The sequence below is a fragment of the Phascolarctos cinereus genome, unplaced genomic scaffold (assembly GCF_003287225.1).
Source record: "Phascolarctos cinereus isolate Bilbo 61053 unplaced genomic scaffold, phaCin_HiC Scaffold_4;HRSCAF=312, whole genome shotgun sequence".
NCBI lineage: Eukaryota > Metazoa > Chordata > Mammalia > Diprotodontia > Phascolarctidae > Phascolarctos > Phascolarctos cinereus.
The window spans coordinates 528,693,947-528,714,660 of record NW_027555847.1 but is presented as its reverse complement, the minus strand read 5'-3'; the positions used below and the strand labels follow the sequence as shown (position 1 = coordinate 528,714,660).

The 20,714-nt window shown below is 33.6% G+C and overlaps 1 protein-coding gene across 2 annotated transcripts in view; it reads right to left on the bottom strand.

Annotated features, from left to right (window-relative positions):
• The window catches only part of CCDC102B (coiled-coil domain containing 102B), a 796,232-nt gene that overhangs the window by 596,070 nt on the left and 179,448 nt on the right, over positions 1-20,714 (bottom strand). For both annotated transcript variants that reach the window (XM_078153543.1, XM_020985624.1), the window contains one exon: positions 8,612-8,728. In XM_078153543.1, coding sequence (XP_078009669.1) covers positions 8,612-8,728 — 117 coding nt within the window. The remainder of the gene's footprint in view (positions 1-8,611; positions 8,729-20,714) is intronic.

The following is a 20,714-nucleotide window of genomic DNA, read 5'->3' as shown; positions in this document are numbered from 1 at the left end:
CTAAGGAACCCCCCCACCTCGTAGTATGTTAACCAATCACAACTGATTGGCACTCTTTGGGAATACCTACTCTTTGAAGGGCATATAAGGCTGTTCCCCCAAACCCCAAACTAACTCAGTTCTAAACTGGCCCTTTTAGGGGGCCGGGTTTTGGATTGAACTCCCCTGCAACACATGTTAAGCTACCTTGAGAGAAATTAAACCATGGACACATGTACCCCAATTTCATTTGTCTCTTTCTTAGAGCAGATTGTTTCAAATTGGGCTTCATAGGGTTCATGGGGTTTGGTGTTCACGGTGGCTAACTGGCTTTTCTATTAGACTGTTATCAAACAAGATCAAATTCATGAGAAATTTCCTGCAATTCACAATCCATTTATCTCTAGCTGTGGTGAGTTTGCTTGTAAATTCAAAAATCTAGTGGCAGGAAGGACAAGGTCAGAAAGTAGAGAGGTCATTGTAAATATATCAATGACGAGGATGGGCCCAAGCCAAGACCCTTGCCCCTTACTCCAAAAGAATCTGCATTTCATTTGTTTGAGGGGAAAATGATGGGGTATGAGTCCTGGGAAATCCTGCCCCGCCCAACTCTCCCTGAGTTTTCTCCTTCTCCTATATGGCCAAATCTTTGGTGTTCATCTGAGGCATCATCTCAGTAATCCCATCAACTGGCCTTTCATTGTGGCTACTTTCCTTGTGGCTATGCCTAATCTCCCAATTCTGACCCAGCCCAACCTTCCTTGTCTGTTACCTCCCTATCTCCCCAGCCAATTTCCCACCCTTAATCCTATTTAGACCCCATTCTACTTCCCAGTCACTCCCATCAAGATCCTCCCTGGACCTCTTCTCTCAGACCCCTCCTTCAGTTACCCCAAACTACTTGACCACCCCCAGATCCCTCCCACAGTTTTTCCCTGTATAAGATCCATCTTGTCTACATGAAGGTGTTCGGATTCTTAAAATCTAGCCAATGACTGAGATTCACTCTAACTTGCTTGTCAGTATGAGCATCATAAATGTTCAGATTCCTTAAGACTCTGGCCAATATGGTGAATCTTTAATAAACCTTGTCTTTGGTGGAAAGAAGGCTTGGGTCAAATTCATTCGGTCAAGACCCACACATATCACTATTTTGGGGTCCCAGTACCCTTGAATCTAAACCTCAACATCACCATGGCTCAAAAAGTCTTTTACAATTCTAAGTGTAAGAAATTACAGTGATAGTATTTATGAAATCATCATATAATCAACCTAAATGATACACATATATAGCATACATATACATATATGCATATGTATGCATATGTTCAATCCAATAATTAAATTTAATAAACATTTATTAAATGATTACTACATGCAAGGTACTGTGCTAAACACTAGAATGTACTTGTATATATAAATATAAAAATGAGACAGATAAATAGATGTATACATAGATATCAAGTTAATCAAGTTTATCAAGTTGTTAAGTGCTAAGAAAATTGTGATTTAGAATGAAAAAAATGTATTTGTATCAAAGCAATTTAGTCAAAGGTATAGTTGATTTCTACTTAGCCCATAAGGAGCAATGAGTAGAGCTTTAGAATATGTAGAAATTCTCTCTAGGAGTAGTATGATAGACCACTAGTTATCTAAATCAATAAAATAATGGCTAAAGAAGCCAGTCTTCAAACAACTGAGTTCCCATTTACTAAAATGTATTCCTTGTTTCTGTTTTTCTAAAAAAAAAATTACTTTTATCTAAAGAAAAAATTGTCCTAATTTTGTACTGTTTAAATTTTGCCCATCTATTCAATATGAGAAACATATTTGCATGATGACTAGATTTTATTTCTATTCTTCTTTCTGAAAGAATCATAAATATTAGAAATGAAAAATAATCACAGAATAACAGAATCAACCTGAAGAACAGAAATATAACTTTATCACAGTTGCAAAAATTGGGTAATTGGGCCCAGAAAGATTAAATTATTTCCTCAAGAGGATTAAACTAAAGAGAACAAATATCTATGAGTGGAACATAGGCGTACAGAATGATATTTGAAAAATTCTCATATTTTCTTTTCCTTCCACTTTTTTTCATATTGCTACTAAATATATATAATAATGAGGACCCTAGTTGCTCTGAATGGAACTCAACCTTCTGCAAGAGATTGAAATACATTTCATTTTATATTATTGAATAAAGTGAATTTTTATTACCATATTAGTCATGTTGTAAAAGAAAAGACAGACCAAAAGAAAGAAACCACACACATACACACACACATACACACATACGCATACACACAGAAAATGAAAATAGTATGTTTTGATCTGCATTCAGACTCAATCAGTTCTTTCTCTAGAGGTGGATAGCATATTTCATCATGACTTTTCAGAATTGTCACAGTTGATCATCATATAGTATTGCTGTTGCTGTATACAATATTTTTCTGGTTCTGCTCACTTTGGTTTGTATTAGTTCATGTAAGATTTTCCAGTGTTTGTTTTTTTTTTCTGAAATCAGCCTGTTCATCATTTCTTATAACACAGTAGTATTCTGTTACAATCATGTACCACAACTTGTTCAGTCATTCCCTAATTGATGGGCATCCCTTCAAAACAATCCTTAGCAATACAAGCAATACACTTCAAGCAATACAAGAAGAGGTCCGATAAATATTTTCCCTCTTTTTGTCTCTTTGGGATACAGAACTAGTACTGGTATTGCTGGATCAACAGATAGTCTCAGTTTTATAACCTTTGGGGCATAGCTCCTAATTGCTCTCCAAAAAGGTTGGATCCATTCATAACTCTACCAACAGTATATTAGTATCCCAATTTTCCCATACCATCTCTAACATTTATCATTTTCCTTTTCTGTCATACTAGCCAATCTGATAGGTGTGAGATGGTAACTCAGAGTTATTTTATTTTGCATTTCTCTAATCAAAAGTGATTTAGAGCATTTTTATGACTATAGATAGCTTTGATTTCTTCATCTGAAAACTGTTTGTTCATATCCTTTGACCATTTATAAAGTGGGAAATAATTGTAATTTTATAAATTTGATTTGGTTCTCTATATATTTGAGAAATGAGATCTTTTTCAGAAACACTTGCAATAAAAATTGTTCCCCAGATTTCTGCTTTGCTTCTAATCTTGGTAAAATTGGTTTTGTTTGTGAAAAAAAAATTTAATTAAATAAAATCAAAAGTATTCATTTTATATTTAGTAATACTCTCTGTCTCTTGTTTGGTCATAAGTTCTTCCCTGCTTGATAGATATGAAAGGTAAATTATTCCTTGCTCTCCTAATTTCCTTATATCACCCTTTATGTCTAAATCATATACCCATTTTGACTTTATCTTCATATATAGTGTAAGATATTGATCTATGCCTACTTTCTGCCCTACCATTTTCAAGTTTTCCCAGCAGTTTTTGTCAAATAGTGAGTTTTTATCTCAGAAGCTGGGTCTTTGGGTTTATTAAGTAGTAGATTACTATGGTCATTAACTACTGTGTTCTGAATACCTAATCTATTCCACTGATCAAACACTGTTTCTCAGCCAGTACTGACTTATTTTGATAATTACCACTTTATAATATAATTTGGGATTTGGTATGGCTTGGCCCCCTTCCCTTGAATTTCTTTTCATTAATTCCCTTGATATTCTTGATCTTTTTTTCTTCCAGATGAATTTTGTTATTTTTTTCTAGCTCTATAGAATAATTTTGGTAGTTTGATTGGTGATAAGTAAATGAGAAGAGTAGAATTGTCGTTTTTATTATATTGGCTCAGCCTACCCATAAGCAATTTATATTTTTCCAGTTATTTAGATCTCACTTTATTGGTGTGAAAAATGTTTTGTAATTGTCTTAGTATAGTTCCTGGGTTGATCTTAGCAGGTAGACCACCAAGTATTTTATATTGTCTGCAGCTATTTTAAATGGAATTTCTCTTTCTGTCTCTTGCTACTGGGTTTTGATGGTTACGTATAAAAATGCTGCTGAATTATGTGGGTTTATTTTACACCCTACAACTTTGCTAAAGTTATTAATTATTTCAAGTAGTTTTTTTAGTTGCTTCTTTATGATTCTCTGAGTGTACCCTCACATCATCTGCAAAAACTGATAGTTTTGTTTCCTCATCGCCTATTCTAATTTCTTCAATTTCTTTTTTTTCTTTTCTTATTGCTATATATAACATTTCTAGTACAATATTGATACTGTGCATCTAAAACCTCTGATTTTATTGGGAAGGCTTTTAACTTATCTGCATTATAGATAATGTTTGCGAATGGTTTTAGAATGATAGTACTTATCATTTTAAGGCAAGCTCCCTTTATTCATTTGCTTGCTTGTGTTTTTAATAGGAATGAGTGTTATATTTTGTCAACATGTAATAGAATACTACTGTTCTATAATAAATTATGAGCAGCCTGATTTCAGAAAAAAATCTGGATAAATTTCCATGAACTGATGCTGAGTGAAGTGAGAAGAACCAGGAACACACAGGAACACATTGTACACAATAACAGTAACATTGTATAGTGATCTACCATGGTTGACTTAGCTCTTCTCAGCAATACAATGATCCAAGACAATTCCAAGATTCATGGTGGAGAATGTTATCCACATCCAGAGGAAGAACTGACGGACTCTAAATGAAGATCAAATCATAGTATTTTCAATATTTTTGTGTTTACCCCTTTTGTTTTGCTTGTTCTTTCACAACATAAGTAATGTAGACGTGTGTTTTACATTATTGCACATGTAAAACATGTATCAGATTGCTTAACATCTTAGGAAGGAAAGAAGGGAAGAAGTGAGGGATAAAAATTTTGATCTCAAAAATCTTTCAAAAATTAATGTTGAAAATAATCTTTTCATGTAATTGGAAAAAACAAATACTATTTTAAAAAGTAAAAATATATGAAATTTTTAAATTAAAAACAAATAAATTAATGATCCTTTAAATATTTGGTAGAATTCACTTCTGAATTCATCTCACCCTGGGGATTTTTTCTTAGGGACTTATGATGGATTATTCAATTTCTTTGTCTTTTTTTTAAGTATTCTATTTCCTCTCCTTTTAGTCTTAGTAACTTACATTTTTGTAAACATGCATCCGTTTCATTTAGATTGTCAGATTTATTGGCATAGAATTGAGCAAAATAGCTCCTAATTATTGCTTTAACTTCCTCTTCATTGGTTGTGAAATCATTCTTTTCATTTTGATATGACAATTTGGTTTTCTTCTTTCAAAGGTTTATCTACTTTATTGAATGTAATTTTTATTGCATCACAATCTGAAAAGGATGCATTTAATATCTGCCTTTCTGCACTTAATTGTGAGGTTTTTATGCCCTAATACATGATCGGTTTTTGTGTAAGTGCCATGTACTGCTGAGGAAAAAGGTATATTCCTTCCTATCCCCATTCAATTTTCTCCAGAAGTCTATCATATCCAACTTTTCTAAAATTCTATTCACCTCCTAATTTTTCTTATTTATTTTGTGGTTAGATTTATCTAGTTCTGAGAATAGGATGTTGAGGTCCCACACTAGCACATTTTTATTTCTATTTCCTTCTGGAACTCATCTAACTTCTCTTTTACAGGTTTGGATGCTATATCATTTGGTGAATATACGTTTAGAATTGATAATACTTCATTATCTATGGTACCTTTTAGCTAGATGTAGTTTCCTTCCTTATATCTTTAATTTAAACTATTTTTCCTTTTACTTAGTCTGAGATCATGATTGCTATCCTTGCTTTATTTTTTTTAACTTCAGTTGAAGCATCATAGATTCTGCTTCAGCATTTTACTTTTACTCTGTGCATATCTCTTTGTATGTTTCTTGTAAACAGCATATTGTAGGATTCTGATTTTTAATCCACTTTTCTATCTGCTTCTTTTTTTATTGGTGACTTCATCCCATTCACATCCTTACTTATGATTACTGGGTATTTCCCTCCATCCTATTTCCCCCTGTTTATTCTTCTCTCTCTTTCTCTCTCTGTCTCTCTCTCCCTCTCCTTTCACCTATCCCTCCTCATCATTGTTTTTCCTCTGACCACTTTCTCCCTCAATCTTCCCTCATTTCTATCAGTCTCCCCTTTTCTTATCCCCTTCCACTTGTACTTCCACATAGGAAGATTTTTATACCCAGCTGAGATGAGAGTAAGGTATGTTCACCTACCCTATCTTTCCCTACATTGTAATAGCTCTTTTGTACCTCTTTATATGAGAAAATTTAATCTATTCTACCTTTCACTTCCCTCTTCTCCCAATGCAATGATCCTCACCCTTTAATTTTTTATATAATCTTAAGTCATCTTATACCTTCACTCTCTGTGTATATTCCTTTTAAAAAAAACTATTAAGTTGCATATTTTTAGTTTGCAACATTCACATCCATAAGATTTTGAGTTTTAAATTTTGTCCCCCTACCTCTCCTACCTTCCCCCCAAGATATCATGCAATCTGATATAGGCTCTAATTATACATTCATTTTAAGCATATTTTCACATTAGTCATAGTGTAAAGAAGAATTAGAACCAATGGAAGGAACCATGAGAAAGAAGAAACAAAACAAAACAACAAAAGAAAAGGAGACCATCTAGTTTGCTTCCATCTGCATTTGGACTCCATAGTTATTTCTCTAGATATGGATAGCATTTTCCATCATGAGCCTTTTGGAGTTGTCTCATATCCTTGCATTGCTGAGAAGAGCTAAGTCTATCACAGTCAGTCCTCTCACAGTGTGGTTGTTACTGTGTACAATGTTCTCCTGGTTCTGCTCACTTCATGCAGCATAAGTCCATACAAGTCTTCCCAGGTTTTTCTGACATCCACCTGCTCATCATTTCTTATAGCACAACAGTATTCCATTACATTCATATACCACAACTTGTTCAGCCATTCCCCAATTAATGGGCATCCCCTCAATTTCCAATTCTTTGCCACCACAAAAAGAGCTGTTATAAATATTTTTGTATATGTGGATCCCTTTCCCATTTTTATGATGTCTTTGGGATACAGACCTAGAAGTGGTAGAATACTCCTTTTAACTGCCATAACATTGATATAGTTCTTAAACATTTCATTTATCAATGAAAATAGATTAACCTAATTGAATCCATTGTGTTATCTCTTTCCTTTTTGCCTTTTGTCCCAAGCTTCTCGTACCAAGGGCCAGTGGCCTGGTGACCTGATATGCTAAGGTCTCTGGGCTTGGCCACTTGCCTCCTGCAATGGGGGCAAGCAGCCTCACAGCTGACTCTATATGCTTCTGGCCTACTGCTCCAGGGCCACAAGGCCTCAATTGATGAGCTGTGTTGGTTACTAGATGCCTCGCACTGGCTGAGCTGGTCACTGCCTGCCCTGGTCTGTGCTCCCCTTTTTCCAAAGTTAGACAGATCTTTTCTGTAATCTTTCTACATTTTCTTGGACTGGAAAATTATTTCACCCCATCCTTTCACGGGTTCTGTCACTCCAGAATTCATTCTGAGGCATTATTTAAAGTTGTTTGGAAGGGAATTTGGGAGAGCTCAGGCAAATTCCTGACTTTTCTTCAACATCTTGGCTCCACTTTTCCACATTTTCTTTAAAAATGTTAAAAAAGATATAGACCATATATTTATTACTTTTACCTCCCCCTCTCACACAATTTACTACAAAACTTTTTATTTCCTGGAGTCATTAATTTACTATACAAGCATTCCTGATTTCCACAATTCTTTTTCTTTTTTTTGGCAATTGGGGTTAAGTGACTTGCCCAGGGTCACACAGCTAGTAAGTGTCAATTGTTTGTTCTGAGGCCAGATTTGAACTCAGGTCCTCCTGACTTTAGGGCTGGTGCTCTATTCATTGCACCACCTAGCTTCCCCCAGATTTCCATAATTCTTCATTTAGGCAACATGCAAACATAAAAGTCACGAGTTTGAAAGTATAAATGGCTCAGTCTTTTGTAATAATTATCTTTGCTTTTACCAAATCAAGATAAAAACAAAGAGTTTACAATCTGTGACAATTCTTCTGTTTCTTTTGGAATGACAAAAAAGAAAACTGTTTTCTACTATTTCATTTGACAAGTACCTCAGTCATAAATTAGATATAACAAAAATAAATCCACTCTGCTTGTCTCTCCCTACTAGAATGCCTTGCCAAGAATACCATTAGGTCCACCAGAAACTTCAGGCTACACTTGATTTATGTCATTGGATGTGACAATAGTCTGACACATCAAACCCCACAACAAATTGAACTTTTAATGAGTTTTTACTCAAAGAAAGATATGCATTGGACTCAGAAATCTTAGAATAGTCAAATGTTATGTCTTTTTAGCATTAAAATTGCTCAGGATCTGTTGAGAACTGATATCATTACATTGTTTTTACATCAAATTCCAACTCCATGCCATTTAATTTCATGTGTATAAGTTTTTGACAAAGTTCTTTCTTTAAAATGAATGATCTGCCTATGCATTAAAATCAACATATCTCATTTATTTATGCTATGCATAATATTAATTATTTAAGCAGATTTATTCAACATGTTTATAACAGTATATTATCTATGTCCATGCAAAGTAGTAATGCAAAAATAAAAACAAAATCATACCTCTGCTCTCAGCTCACAGATCAATCTGTCCTTGCTGGTTTCACAATTGCCTTCATCCTTTCTGCCTTCTGAAACCTTTTCCACTTCATTTTCGTGTAGATCATGAAATATGTTAAACTACAAAACAGGCATAAATTTATGACCAAAAAATGTAAAACAACATTCCTAAGATATTATTTTGACTAATTTTTTAGTATCTTCAGGAGTAGTTTAGGTTTTTGTACTCCTTTTCGTTTTAATATTATTAGCTATTACTAATCAATGAATAGGCAAACTATCTAATAATGTTAGCTAAGCAAATCTACATAAAGATTGATTATATTACACTTAGTTTATGAACAGTAGGTTTATTAAAGGCAGCACAGCATAGTAGATAGAAAGGAAAACCTGGGTTCAATTCCCATCTCAGACACATGCTAATTTGTGACCTTTGAACAAATCTTTAACTTCTTAGTGAGCCAGACAACTCTTTAAGACTATAAAATACAGGACAGTTACCAATCTGAATTGGGGCTGGAAGAGTATGTTCTTTGTGAATTTCTAATAGCAGTAAAATTATAGGTTTAATAAAAATATGAATAAAAAGTTTGTGAGTCCTGCAAAAGAAAAACAGTAATAGCCAATATAGGTTTATTAAAAGCAAGGCATGCCAAACTCATGCTAATTTTTGTTGTTTTTGTTGACAGGGTTATGAATTTGACCATAGATCAGGAGAATGCCATATATTTCATCAGGTTTCTTGCCAGAATATCTATCCTAATGAGCAAAATAGAAAAAAAGGTAGACAGGATGGATATATAAGTAAGTTCAGAACTTGTTGCTTGACTGAAACCAAGCCGCTAATGGTTCCATGTCAAATTAGAGACAAACCTTTAGTTAAGCCACAGGGTCCTTTCCTTTATGAATGACTTGAATTAAGTTCTACTCATCAATTTTTGGGGTGATGTAAGGTTTGGTGAGATATATAACACATTGAATAACAGAACTAAATTCCAAAATGATATCTGTAGAAATTTTTGGAGAGTAGGCTAATGCTAAGAAAATCTACTCTAAAAGTAAAAGAGCCAATATAATTCAAAAAGGCCTTTTAAATGTGTCTACTATGTACATAGCACTATACAAGACATTGAAGCTATAAATACAAAAATGAAAGGGCATCCAGGGAAAATAGAAAAATGTGAATCCAAAGCAGTTTATTTTGGGGGGATCTTGAAATTCTAGGAGCTTTAAACCAAATATGAGTCAGCAGTATGAGATGACAGTAAAAATTATTAATGTTAAGTAAGGTTAACATTTTAAAATAAGATTCTAGAGTGAAGGACTTCATGGTAGTACTGTCAGACATGCCCTAGGCTGACCATATGCTTCATATAGCTATTTAAATGAACTTCCTAAAGCGTAAGACTGACTTTGTTTTCTCACCACTCCATAAGCTCCAAAGGCTCCTGATTACCTCTAGGATATTATTTTAAACATTGGTTTACATTTAAAGACCTTTGTAACCTGACTCTATCCAAACTTTTCAGATTCATTTCCCTTCATGCATTCTTTGATCCAGACAAATTATTCTTTGCACAAAAAATATTCTCTCCTACCTTACTATCTTTGCAAATACTGTCATCCATGTATAGAATGAAGCCCTTCCTCACCTCTTTCAAGTGCTACTTTGCTTCTGATTTCGTCTCAAATCCCAATTCTCCTAGTTGTTAGTACCACTATGAAGGGGAAAAATAATATTTATAATAAGTATATCTTAAATATACTTATATACAGTGTGTACAAATTGTCTCCTCTAAAGGAACAGTTTCATTTTAGATTCAGAACCAAAATTCTTCAGAATTTTTCTTTTATTCCTTTAAGGCAGAAGGGCATGAAATACCACTACCACCAAAGAATTAAAAAATGAATATTACAGAGAGCAATGGAAAGGTATATGTCAGGGATGAACAGACTCTAATATGTATTGAATGAGAAACTCCAATAGCAATAAAAGATGTCATCACAAAATTTTGAGACCAGAAGAGATAAGCTGATTACATGCCAAGAATGAGGAATGACAGATAGAGAGAATGTTCCACTGGCACTCTTACAGTATTGGAAGAAAGCAAGTAAACTGCAACTAACACATTGGATAGACTCCCTGTAATAAATTTAAGGGACAATATGGATGAATTTCATAGGATGGGCAGATAGAGATGGCTTTTTGATCCGCAGAGCTGGAGGGAGATTTAGATATCATCATTCTCTCTAAGTTCATAATTTTAGAGATGAAAGCAACTTTAGAGGCCTCCAGCCCAACATTCGTTTTACAGATTAGGGACCACAGGCTCATGGAGATTAAATGATGTTCCCAAGGTAGTGAGTTTAAAAGACAGGATATGAACAGAGGTCTTCAACTCCCAATACTTTATACCATACCATACTTCAAATATGCAATAGGACAAATGAATTAAAAATAAGGAAATAAATAAAATTTGGGAATTCTGCCTATGAGAATATTTTTTCCTGTTTGGAATGTTAGTAAAAACACATTGAAGTATTTCTCTTCCCTTACTTGAAAAATGAGATATAAAAGGAGCTCAGCTTAACATTTGGTGGATGAATACATCAAGTATTTAAAGACAGCATCCTTAACTTCATAAAATACAGTGATTTTCATAAATAGGGCTAGCATACTATTTCTTATGAAAGAGAGGAGACCAGTCTCTGCTTCTGAATACATTTTTATAAAGATGGTAAGTCATGTTTGATGTAGAACTCTGCATCATTCAAAAAAAAAATGGAAACAATAACCATACTAAAAACTTCCCTTGATTTATATGTTTTATTATATGTATTACCATCACTGGTACTAATGTATTTGGCTCTCAGAGAAAAGCCAAAGATTGAGACAGGAAAAATTATACTTTCACTTTTGAAATTTAGAAATGGAAATCTATTCCCCTGGGATTTCCATGTATAGATTTTTGATGCGTAGAGGCACCAAGCCTGAGGCATGTGAACAAAGGGAAGGGGAATATTTTAATATGTTTATACTACTCACTTAATGCCCAAAAAAATGAAGGTTTTTTTTTCAATGACCATTCAACATATTGTTTTCTGGGGAAATTTCTTTCTCCATTGCAACACATTGATATCACTATCATGACAAATTTCTAAACATTATATTGTGATAGATCTCTTAAAATCATGAAGAAAACAAATTGAGTATATAGCTACATGTGACTAGGAGTAAGGGCTTATCAAAAGAAATACTTATAAATTAAATTTCAGCTAAAAGAAGTCATGGAATTAATAATTTTAATTTAACTATAAATTATAGTCAATAATCTAAAATCTGTGATATTTGAGTGGCATTATGGAGTGCTGGACTTGTAGGCATCCAGATCTGAATTTGATATCTGACTCTGATGCTTACTGGCTTTGTGATCACGGACAAATGAAAATTTATTTGAGCATAGCTTCTTTATCTATAGAATAATTATAATAATAACTTCCCCAAAAGGAGATAAAACAGAGAAAGCATTTTGTAAACTTCAAAATATATCAGTATACATGGAATTTTATCAAATGGATTCTTTAATTAATACAGTTGCTTGTTTTTTACAAAGATGCCAGGGATGTGTAGCACTATTCATTAGATGTTTCCTTGTATGTAACTGGTGACATATCTCTTTGCTTCCCAGTTATGCTTATTAGCTAATCATTATTATCCACTTACATCTGGTTGCCAATTTTTTAAAATATATTAATTGAAAAGACATACTGAAAAAAATCAGAAAAAAGAAACAATATCCATACTTAAAGCCTACATTGATTAGAGGCATATTTTGTCTTATTGAACTTTATAGTGCTTCACAGATAGTGTGTTTTTTTTTCTTTTTTTATAAATTGAGGGTTTGTGGCAAACCTGCATTGAGCTAGTCTATTGGTGCCATTTTTCTAATAGCATATATCTTAACTCTGTGTCATATTTTGTTAATTCTCACAATATTTCAAACTTTTTCATGGTCATTATATCTATTATAGTGATCTGTGATCACTGATTTTTGATGTGATAATTGTTGTTTTTGGACTCCATGAATTGCACCCATATAAGTTGGTGAACTTAAATAGATAAATGTTGTGTGTGTTATGACTATTCCAACTAGAGTTCCACCATCTTTTCTCCTTCTCCTCAGGCCTTCCTATTCCCCAGATACAACAATATGGAAATTAGGCCAATTAGTAACCTGACAGTGTCCTGTAAATGTTCAAGTGAAAAAAAGTTAATCAATGTAACAAACTTCATTATTATCTTGTTTTAAGAAATTGCCACAGTCACTCCAACCTTCATCAACCACATTACGAACAGTTAGCTGTCATTAACCTCAAGGCAAGAACTTCTAGGGCTGTATCCCAAAAAGATCATAAAAAGGGAAAAGGACCCATATGTACAAAAATATTTATAGCAGCTTTTTTTGTGGTGGCAAAGAATTGGAAATTGAGGGGATTCCCATCTATTGAGGAATGCTTGGAGAAGTTGTGGCATATGAATGTAATGGAATACTATTATGCTATAAGAAATGATAAGCAGGCAGACTTCAGAAAAAACCTGGAAAGACTTGTATGGACTGATACTGAGTAAAGTGAGCAGAACCAGGAGAATGGTGTACACAGTAACAGTCATGTTGTGTCATGACAAACTTTGATAGACTTAGCCCTTCTCAGCAATGCCAGGATCTAATTCATCTCCAAAAGTCTTATGATGGAAAATGTTATCCACATCCAAAGAAAGAACTATGGAGTTTGAACGTAGATCGAGGCATACTATTTGTTCTTTTTTTTTCCTTCTGTTTTGTTTTGTTTCCTCTTTCTTGTGGTTCCTTCTATTGTTTCTAATTCTTCCTTACAACATGACTAATGTGAAAATATGTTCAATAGGAATGTATATGTGTAGCTTATATCAGACTGTGTGTTGTCTTGAGGAAGGATGTGGGGGGGAGAAAAATTTAAAACTCAGAAGTTTATGGAAATGATGGTTGATAACTCAAAATAAATTACTAAAAAAATAAAAAATAAGGCAAGACTCTCTACCAGGAAAAAGATTATAACTTGCTGAAGTCTCAGATTATGGTTAACAGTTTTAGTAATAAAATATTTCCAATTGAGTTGGGGTTTTTTAGACATAATAGTTTTGCACACGTAATACACCAGTATAGAATAAAAATAACTTTGATATGAATTGGGAAAACAAAAACTTCATGTGACTTGTTTATTGTGATATTCATTTTATTGTGGTGGTCTGTAACCAAGCCTAAACCCATAATATCTCTGAGATATGACTATAATATGTTTTTTTTTAATGATGAACTAGTCTTTCATACTTGTTATAACCCTGCTTGATTGTGTGAATGCATTGTTATATTCCACTGGGTAATATTTCATTTGATATTTAAACTTTTATATTCCTTAGTGCAGTTGTTGGATAATTTTCTTTTTAGTTTTATTTTTATCTTTTTTAAAAAGAATCTCACATTTTACTCATAAAAGGTAATGAATAGTGATTCATTTTCCTTATATTTATGTTTATGAATAATCTATATCACATAGGAATTATGTATTCTTACAAAGTTACTAATAATTAAATTATGTTATTATAATGCTTCTTGGGAAAGAAAACAAATCCATAGATAGATGTAATTTAATCAATAACAATGGCAAAGAGTATCAAAAGCAAAAATATATATTAATTCAAGATTTTGGAAAATTATATCTACATCTCAGATATACCTTTAATAATATTTTACTAAGGAAACCAAAATTTAAATCTGACTTCACAAATTTATTAATTCTATAACCATAGGCAAATAACTTAATCAACATGACATTTGCTTTCATTGTTTTTAAAATATTATCTCCCCATGTTGCTGTAATTTTCAAATGAGATAATACTCTTCATGAATTTAAAGGGTGAGTGTGTAGAAAAGGTTTGTTCTGGAAAGAGAAAATCAGGAGCAACAAGTAAAAGTTTTAAAATGACAAATTTAGGTTTGAAATAATGAAATCTTTCTAACAATGATTTTTTTATTAGAAGTCTTTAGTCAAGTGGTTGTTTTTTCTTGAATTGATTGATATGGATGGCAAGTGATATAAAATATTGTCATTCTGTGATATTCTGCATTGTAAATTATTAAGCATTATATAAATATTGGTCATTATACTCCACATAATTTATTTACATTGCAACATAGTTCAACTGTAATAATTGAGAGGAAACATGGCATATTAAGAAGAGCATAAGTTTTGGGTAATACTAGTTCTAGCATTCAGTAATTGTGTGAACATACTATTAATTTCTTTTAGCCTCAATTTTTTGATATGTAAAATTGAAGTAATAAAATTGCACTGCTTTCTTTTCAGGGTGAGCTTAAAAGTGCTTCATAAAACTTAAATGACTTTAGACAAGAGTTTTTATGAATATTAACCCTCATTACTTATATATAATCTATTAATATTAAGATGTTTTGAAAATACATTCAACAAAATAATTATACAATGAATAGAAAATAATATAATATGCTCTCAGTCTTTTTTGTTCTAATAATAAGGGGAAAAATCTTTTGTTTCTTGCATTAACTTCTATCATATCATCCAAAAAAGTCATGCCCATCTTAAAATGTCCAGAAAAGAAAAATAGCCCACAGTAATATTTTCTTATAAAGTAAAACTCTTAACATTTCCTAAACATACAATGGACTCTTAAATCTTTTTGAAATTGTGAAATAGGTGAAATAGAAAACAGAGTAAACTGATTTTGCCTTGAGCTAAAACTATGAGTTTATCCCTTCAGAGAATTTTAGTTGCTGGAATTTTGGAACAAAGAGAAAAAAAGGTTTATTTTTAAGCTGTAGATTTTTTTAAAGCCTTACTACTCAACATTCTCAACAGTTGCCAATCATTTTAGATCTATCTCAGAACTAAAAGTATTAACAAATAGCTTCTCTCTTGCTGCATTATTTTCTCAGCATTCACTTGAATTTTCCATTTCTAAACATATGTAGAGACCCCTACATTCTTGGAACTCATAGTGAGACAGTTAATTAAGGTCAACTATATTTAATACCTGTGTGCAAAAGCCATTAAAAATAAAGGTAATTAAATGTACTGCTTAATTAATAGCTGCATCACTACTAGGTAGTGCAGTAGATACAGTCAGGAAGACCTGAATACAAATCCAGCTTCAGACACTTATTAGTTGTATGACCCTGAATAGTAACTTAATTTCTTTATTCCTCAGCTTCCTCAGTTATAAAATGAGGATGACAATAGTACCTACCTTCCAGAGTTGTTGTGAAATTTAAATGAGATAATATCTTTAAAAGCGTTCAGAAAGTCGAAGTTACATGGTATGAATTCAAAATAAATGCTTTCTTTCCTTCCTTTCCACTTCCCTAAAATAGGTTGTACCTTCTGATTTATTTTAAATTAAGTTTTGTATCTAGTTCTACTATCTCACAGTTTGAGAGATACTCAATACTCAAAGATCAAGAATAGTTTCAGTCCATTAGCTGTATTCTCTCTAAAGAATTTATAGGAGAATATGGACCAAATAATCTCATGAGATTAAAAGGCACAAAAGGCTTTGGAACTATCAACAGAGTTGGTTTGTTGCAAGGGAACATATGATAATGAACTTGATAATAAATTATCTGTTATTTTCAAAGGCTACTCAGAAACAGGAGGAGGAGAAAGCCTTGAGAGAACATTTAGCTACCCACTAATTACATTTAGGTTTGAATTTAAGCCGTCTCAATCACTTGGGTATCAGTCTTGGATTTCAAATATCTCTGGTTTCAAAACCACCTTTGATAGCCCATCCTAGAGCTTCTCTAACAAGCTTTCCTGACAGAAGTTCAGCATATACCTTTTTTTTTTTGCTTTTTGATGAGGCAATCAGATTTAAGTGACTTGCCCAGGGTCACACAGCTAGTGTTAGAGGCCAAATCTGCACTCAGGTCCTCCTGACTCCAAGGCCAGAGCTTTATTCACTGCACCATCTAACTGCCCCCATGTTTATTTTTAATATTGCAATCCAGAAGGACAGATATGTAATGCAGTTGGTAGCATGCTAGGTCTGGAGCTAGGAAGATTTAAGTTCAACTCTGACCTCAGATACTTACTAGCTCTATGACTTTTCACAAATTACTTAATTCTGTTTGCCTCAGTTTTCTCATCTTTACAGTGACCTGGAGAAGGAAAGGGCAAACCTATTGAGCATTTCTGTGAAGAAAATCCCAAACTGGGTCATGAAGAATCAAATGCTACCGCAAACAACTGAATAACAATTTAGTATAGAACTAAATTGTGATTGTGTCCTTTATAAAACAGTGTTAGCTCCTCCCATGTGTATTTGCATAACAGAGTTAAATTTCATGTACTAGGAAAAACAGAAAGTTCCCTATTTCTTTAAAAAAAAATTAAATATCCTTTTTGGGCTTATTGCAAGAGTTTAAATTATACAACAGTGGTGACCAAATAGGCCCAATTAACTAGAGTAGTCAAGATTTTGATTATTCTATTCTATTTTCTCCATAAGTCATCAAAATATCCCAGCAAATTCATTATCCTTTCAAGTACTTAGTAGACAAATTAAATCAGCAAGTTTAATAATAAAAGTAAGAAAAAAATAGAAAAAAAACCAATAACAATAGCTGTCATGTACATAGTTCAACCTGAAGGATGACTAACTCCTTTGGAGATCCCAGCTAGGAAGCTGAGCATTACTCCCTAATCCCCAGTCAACTTTTCCTCACCAATCACCTTCCCACCCTGGAGAAAATTCCATCTTGGGACCCACTGTTAATTCCCTTTTTCTTTAGACACTATAGGAGAAAAAAAGTTATAAATAGGAACTAAAAACATAGATATCTGACTCAAAGGATTCACTTAGAATAACAATGGCTCACCTACATTTCATAGGGGAAACAGGCAGTCTTCATGAGAATTTTTTCCCAGGAAAATAGTTCTGATTCAAAGAATAAGATAGACTACTTGTGTGGAGGAAGTACAGGTAATGGTATAAAATTACATAATAACTGTTAGTAACAAAGGGACTGAAGAATGTTGAACAGCTAAAATCACTTTGGACAAGCCATTAACCTCCCAACGTCCCAGATAACTTTCTAAGGTAGTTTATTCAGTGGGAGGTCCCTACACCAATGAAGTCTCAGATCTAGATCTAAAACTAGAGTGCTTAAAGATTACAAAGTACTTTATCTCACCACTTGATGAGACAAATAATACAATTACCATTTTTAAAAATATTTCACAAAAGAAAAAAAAATCAGCCTTATAGAATTTGTCCAAGGTCACATATATCTTAGTTGAAAAAAATGGTCAACAATTTTTAAAATTTATGGAAGGCTACACAGATAATAAATATCCATGCTTATACTTAAACTCAGAATTCTCGACTCAAAGTCCAATGCTCTTTTCAGCTGTATCACCCTAATTCAGTGAGGGTAGAGGATACCAATTCACATCTAGGAGTACCTTAGCAGTGGTGATGAAGTGAGGGAATTTATTCTCCTTTTCACTTTCACTACTACATTTCAACACACTTACCTAAACAAATCCTGACAAAGATAAGGGAAACCACAACTAATTTTGGAAGTATGGGTTGTATGTTCCCAGACAGCAGATAGCAGAAAGTAAAACAAAGAGAAACAAAATAGCATTTACATAATGACAAAGTTTACAGAGAACTTTCCTCACAAAATACCCAGAGGCAGAAGTATTATCATACCTATTTTACAGGGGAGGAAAAGGAGGCCCAGAGCGATTTATCGATTTGCCAATAGTCACACAGCTAGTGTTTAAGGTGATATTTTAGTATTAGTCTGCTTATTCCAAGCACAAAATTCCTTCAGTTGTGCTATAGTGCCTCTAGAACATTGGCAAAGGGGATCATATGGGAAACCCTCAGGGCCATCAACCATTTAAGGGCCATTTGTGTGTTTAATCCAATGCAATAAACATTTTTTAAGTGCCTACTATGTGCCAGGCACTGTGATAAGTCCCAGGGATTTAGAGTAAGAAAGAAAGAGAGAGAGAGAGAGAGAGAGAGAGAGAGAGAGAGAGAGGAGAGAGGGAGGGAGAGAGGGAAGGAAGGAAGGAAGGAAGGAAGGAAGGAAGGAAGGAAGGAAGGAAGGAAGGAAGGAAGAAAGGAAGGAAGGAAGGAAGGAAGCAAGGAAGGAAGGAAGGAAGGAAGGAAAGGAAGGAAGGAAGGAAAGGAAGGAAGGAAGGAAGGAAGGAAGGAAGGAAGGAAGGAAGGAAGGAAGGAAGGAAGGAAGGAAGGAAAGAAAGAAAGAAAGAAAGAAAGAAAGAAAGAAAGAAAGAAAGAAAGAAAGAAAGAAAGAAAGAAAGAAAGAAAGAAAGAAAGAAAGACTGTCCCTGATCTCAAGGAGTTTACAATCTAAAGAGGTGGTTGGGGTGAGGGAGGAGAGACAGCACAAAAAAGAAGGCAAGAAAGGGGTGGGGTGCCAGTGTTAAAAGAAATCTAGGTTAGGACTTCACTTTGATCAATCAGGCAAACTCAGATGTAACAGAAAATGAATTTTTAATACATTGAGGTAGTAAGTGTTAGTGGCCCTGCCAGTATTTCATCTGTGGTATAGAGAGGAGTGAGCAAGTTCCATATAATAGAAACACAATGCTAATTGATCCACCTAATCTATGAGGAGTTGGGGTTAGGGTTGCCTCAGCCACTCCCTCATTTCTGTATCCTGGGGAGATGGTATTAGTGAGCTTGTGCTACCTTAGGCAGCTGCCATAATTAGTGAGCATACATACCATCACCTTATGCAGCTGCCACATACTCAAAGTTTTAAACATGGTTTTAAAATAGAGTCATACTAGACTGATTCAGCACAAATATCTGCCTTCCCAAAATGGTACCCCAAGCAAGGGGGTATCTTGCTCCAGGAGTTGAAACCAGGCAGAGAAATGGATACCGGTCGAGTGAGCAACATTTACAAGTCAATATCTGCATTATTATTTTCAAAGGCCTCTGTATATTCATTTCAATGTACACACAGGCTTCTGAATACAATGCAATACAACTGGCCACTGAAACATGAGGTTTCTTGCTTACAATAACAGTCATCTTGTCAAATATTCTAGCTATTTAGCTTCTAGTTTTTAACTGTCTCAATTTCTTTTATTATTGTGTCACTTTGATGGTTGCTTAATCTGGAATTTTACCTTTGCTACATTCATGTTGACAATTTAAAAAAATTTAAAAAGCTCTCTATTTCTTCTTGTTACACTTTGATTTGCAAAGCACATCTGTGTAAGTATTTGCCTTTCCCTTGCTTGATTTTATTTTTTGTTGAGAGTGGGAACAGTTTCAGGCCTGTTACTCTATTGGTGAAAGGAACCACTGATGAGGAAACTCCCTATAACAATTCAGATTAGCAAATTATTCTTCAGTAGGCTTGTATTGTTTACTGTTATATAAAACACTATATATTTAAGGACATTAAGCAAAAACAAAAAAAAGGCAGCCAAGTGAGAGGGAAAAAAACAATAACAGCAATAGAACAAATATTAGATCTCGCCTTTTTTTTCCCAAAGCATTTTCCTTTTCCACTGTCATCTTAGGTTATAAATTATTTTTGCTGGAATCCACAGTTTTGTCTCAATAAGCACTTTCTGCCAGCTGGTACGTACCAGTACACATACTAGCAAATAATCAATGCTTACAACAAATTTGTCACAAGTTCCATCTCTCCTACTGCTTTGTGGGTTTTAACCTTGAAGTTAAATATGAAATGAAGAGAAATGGCTGCCTTAAACTCAGCACACATTCTCACCTTTTATTTCCCTCTCACAGAGTATTTCACCCCTTCTCATACTAGAAATGAGCAGATGCAAGTCAGCAATTCAGTCAAGTTCAGTAATTAATGATGTGGTGTATGTATAGCTTAGTTGAGTTTCAAATTTTCTAGAGTATTGCCTAATTAATCATTATGAGCCATTAAAAACCAATGTTTTTCCTTGTCTTCCAAATTTGTAAGGTAATTTAAAATGAGTTATTTAAAAACATTTTAATTATTGGAGG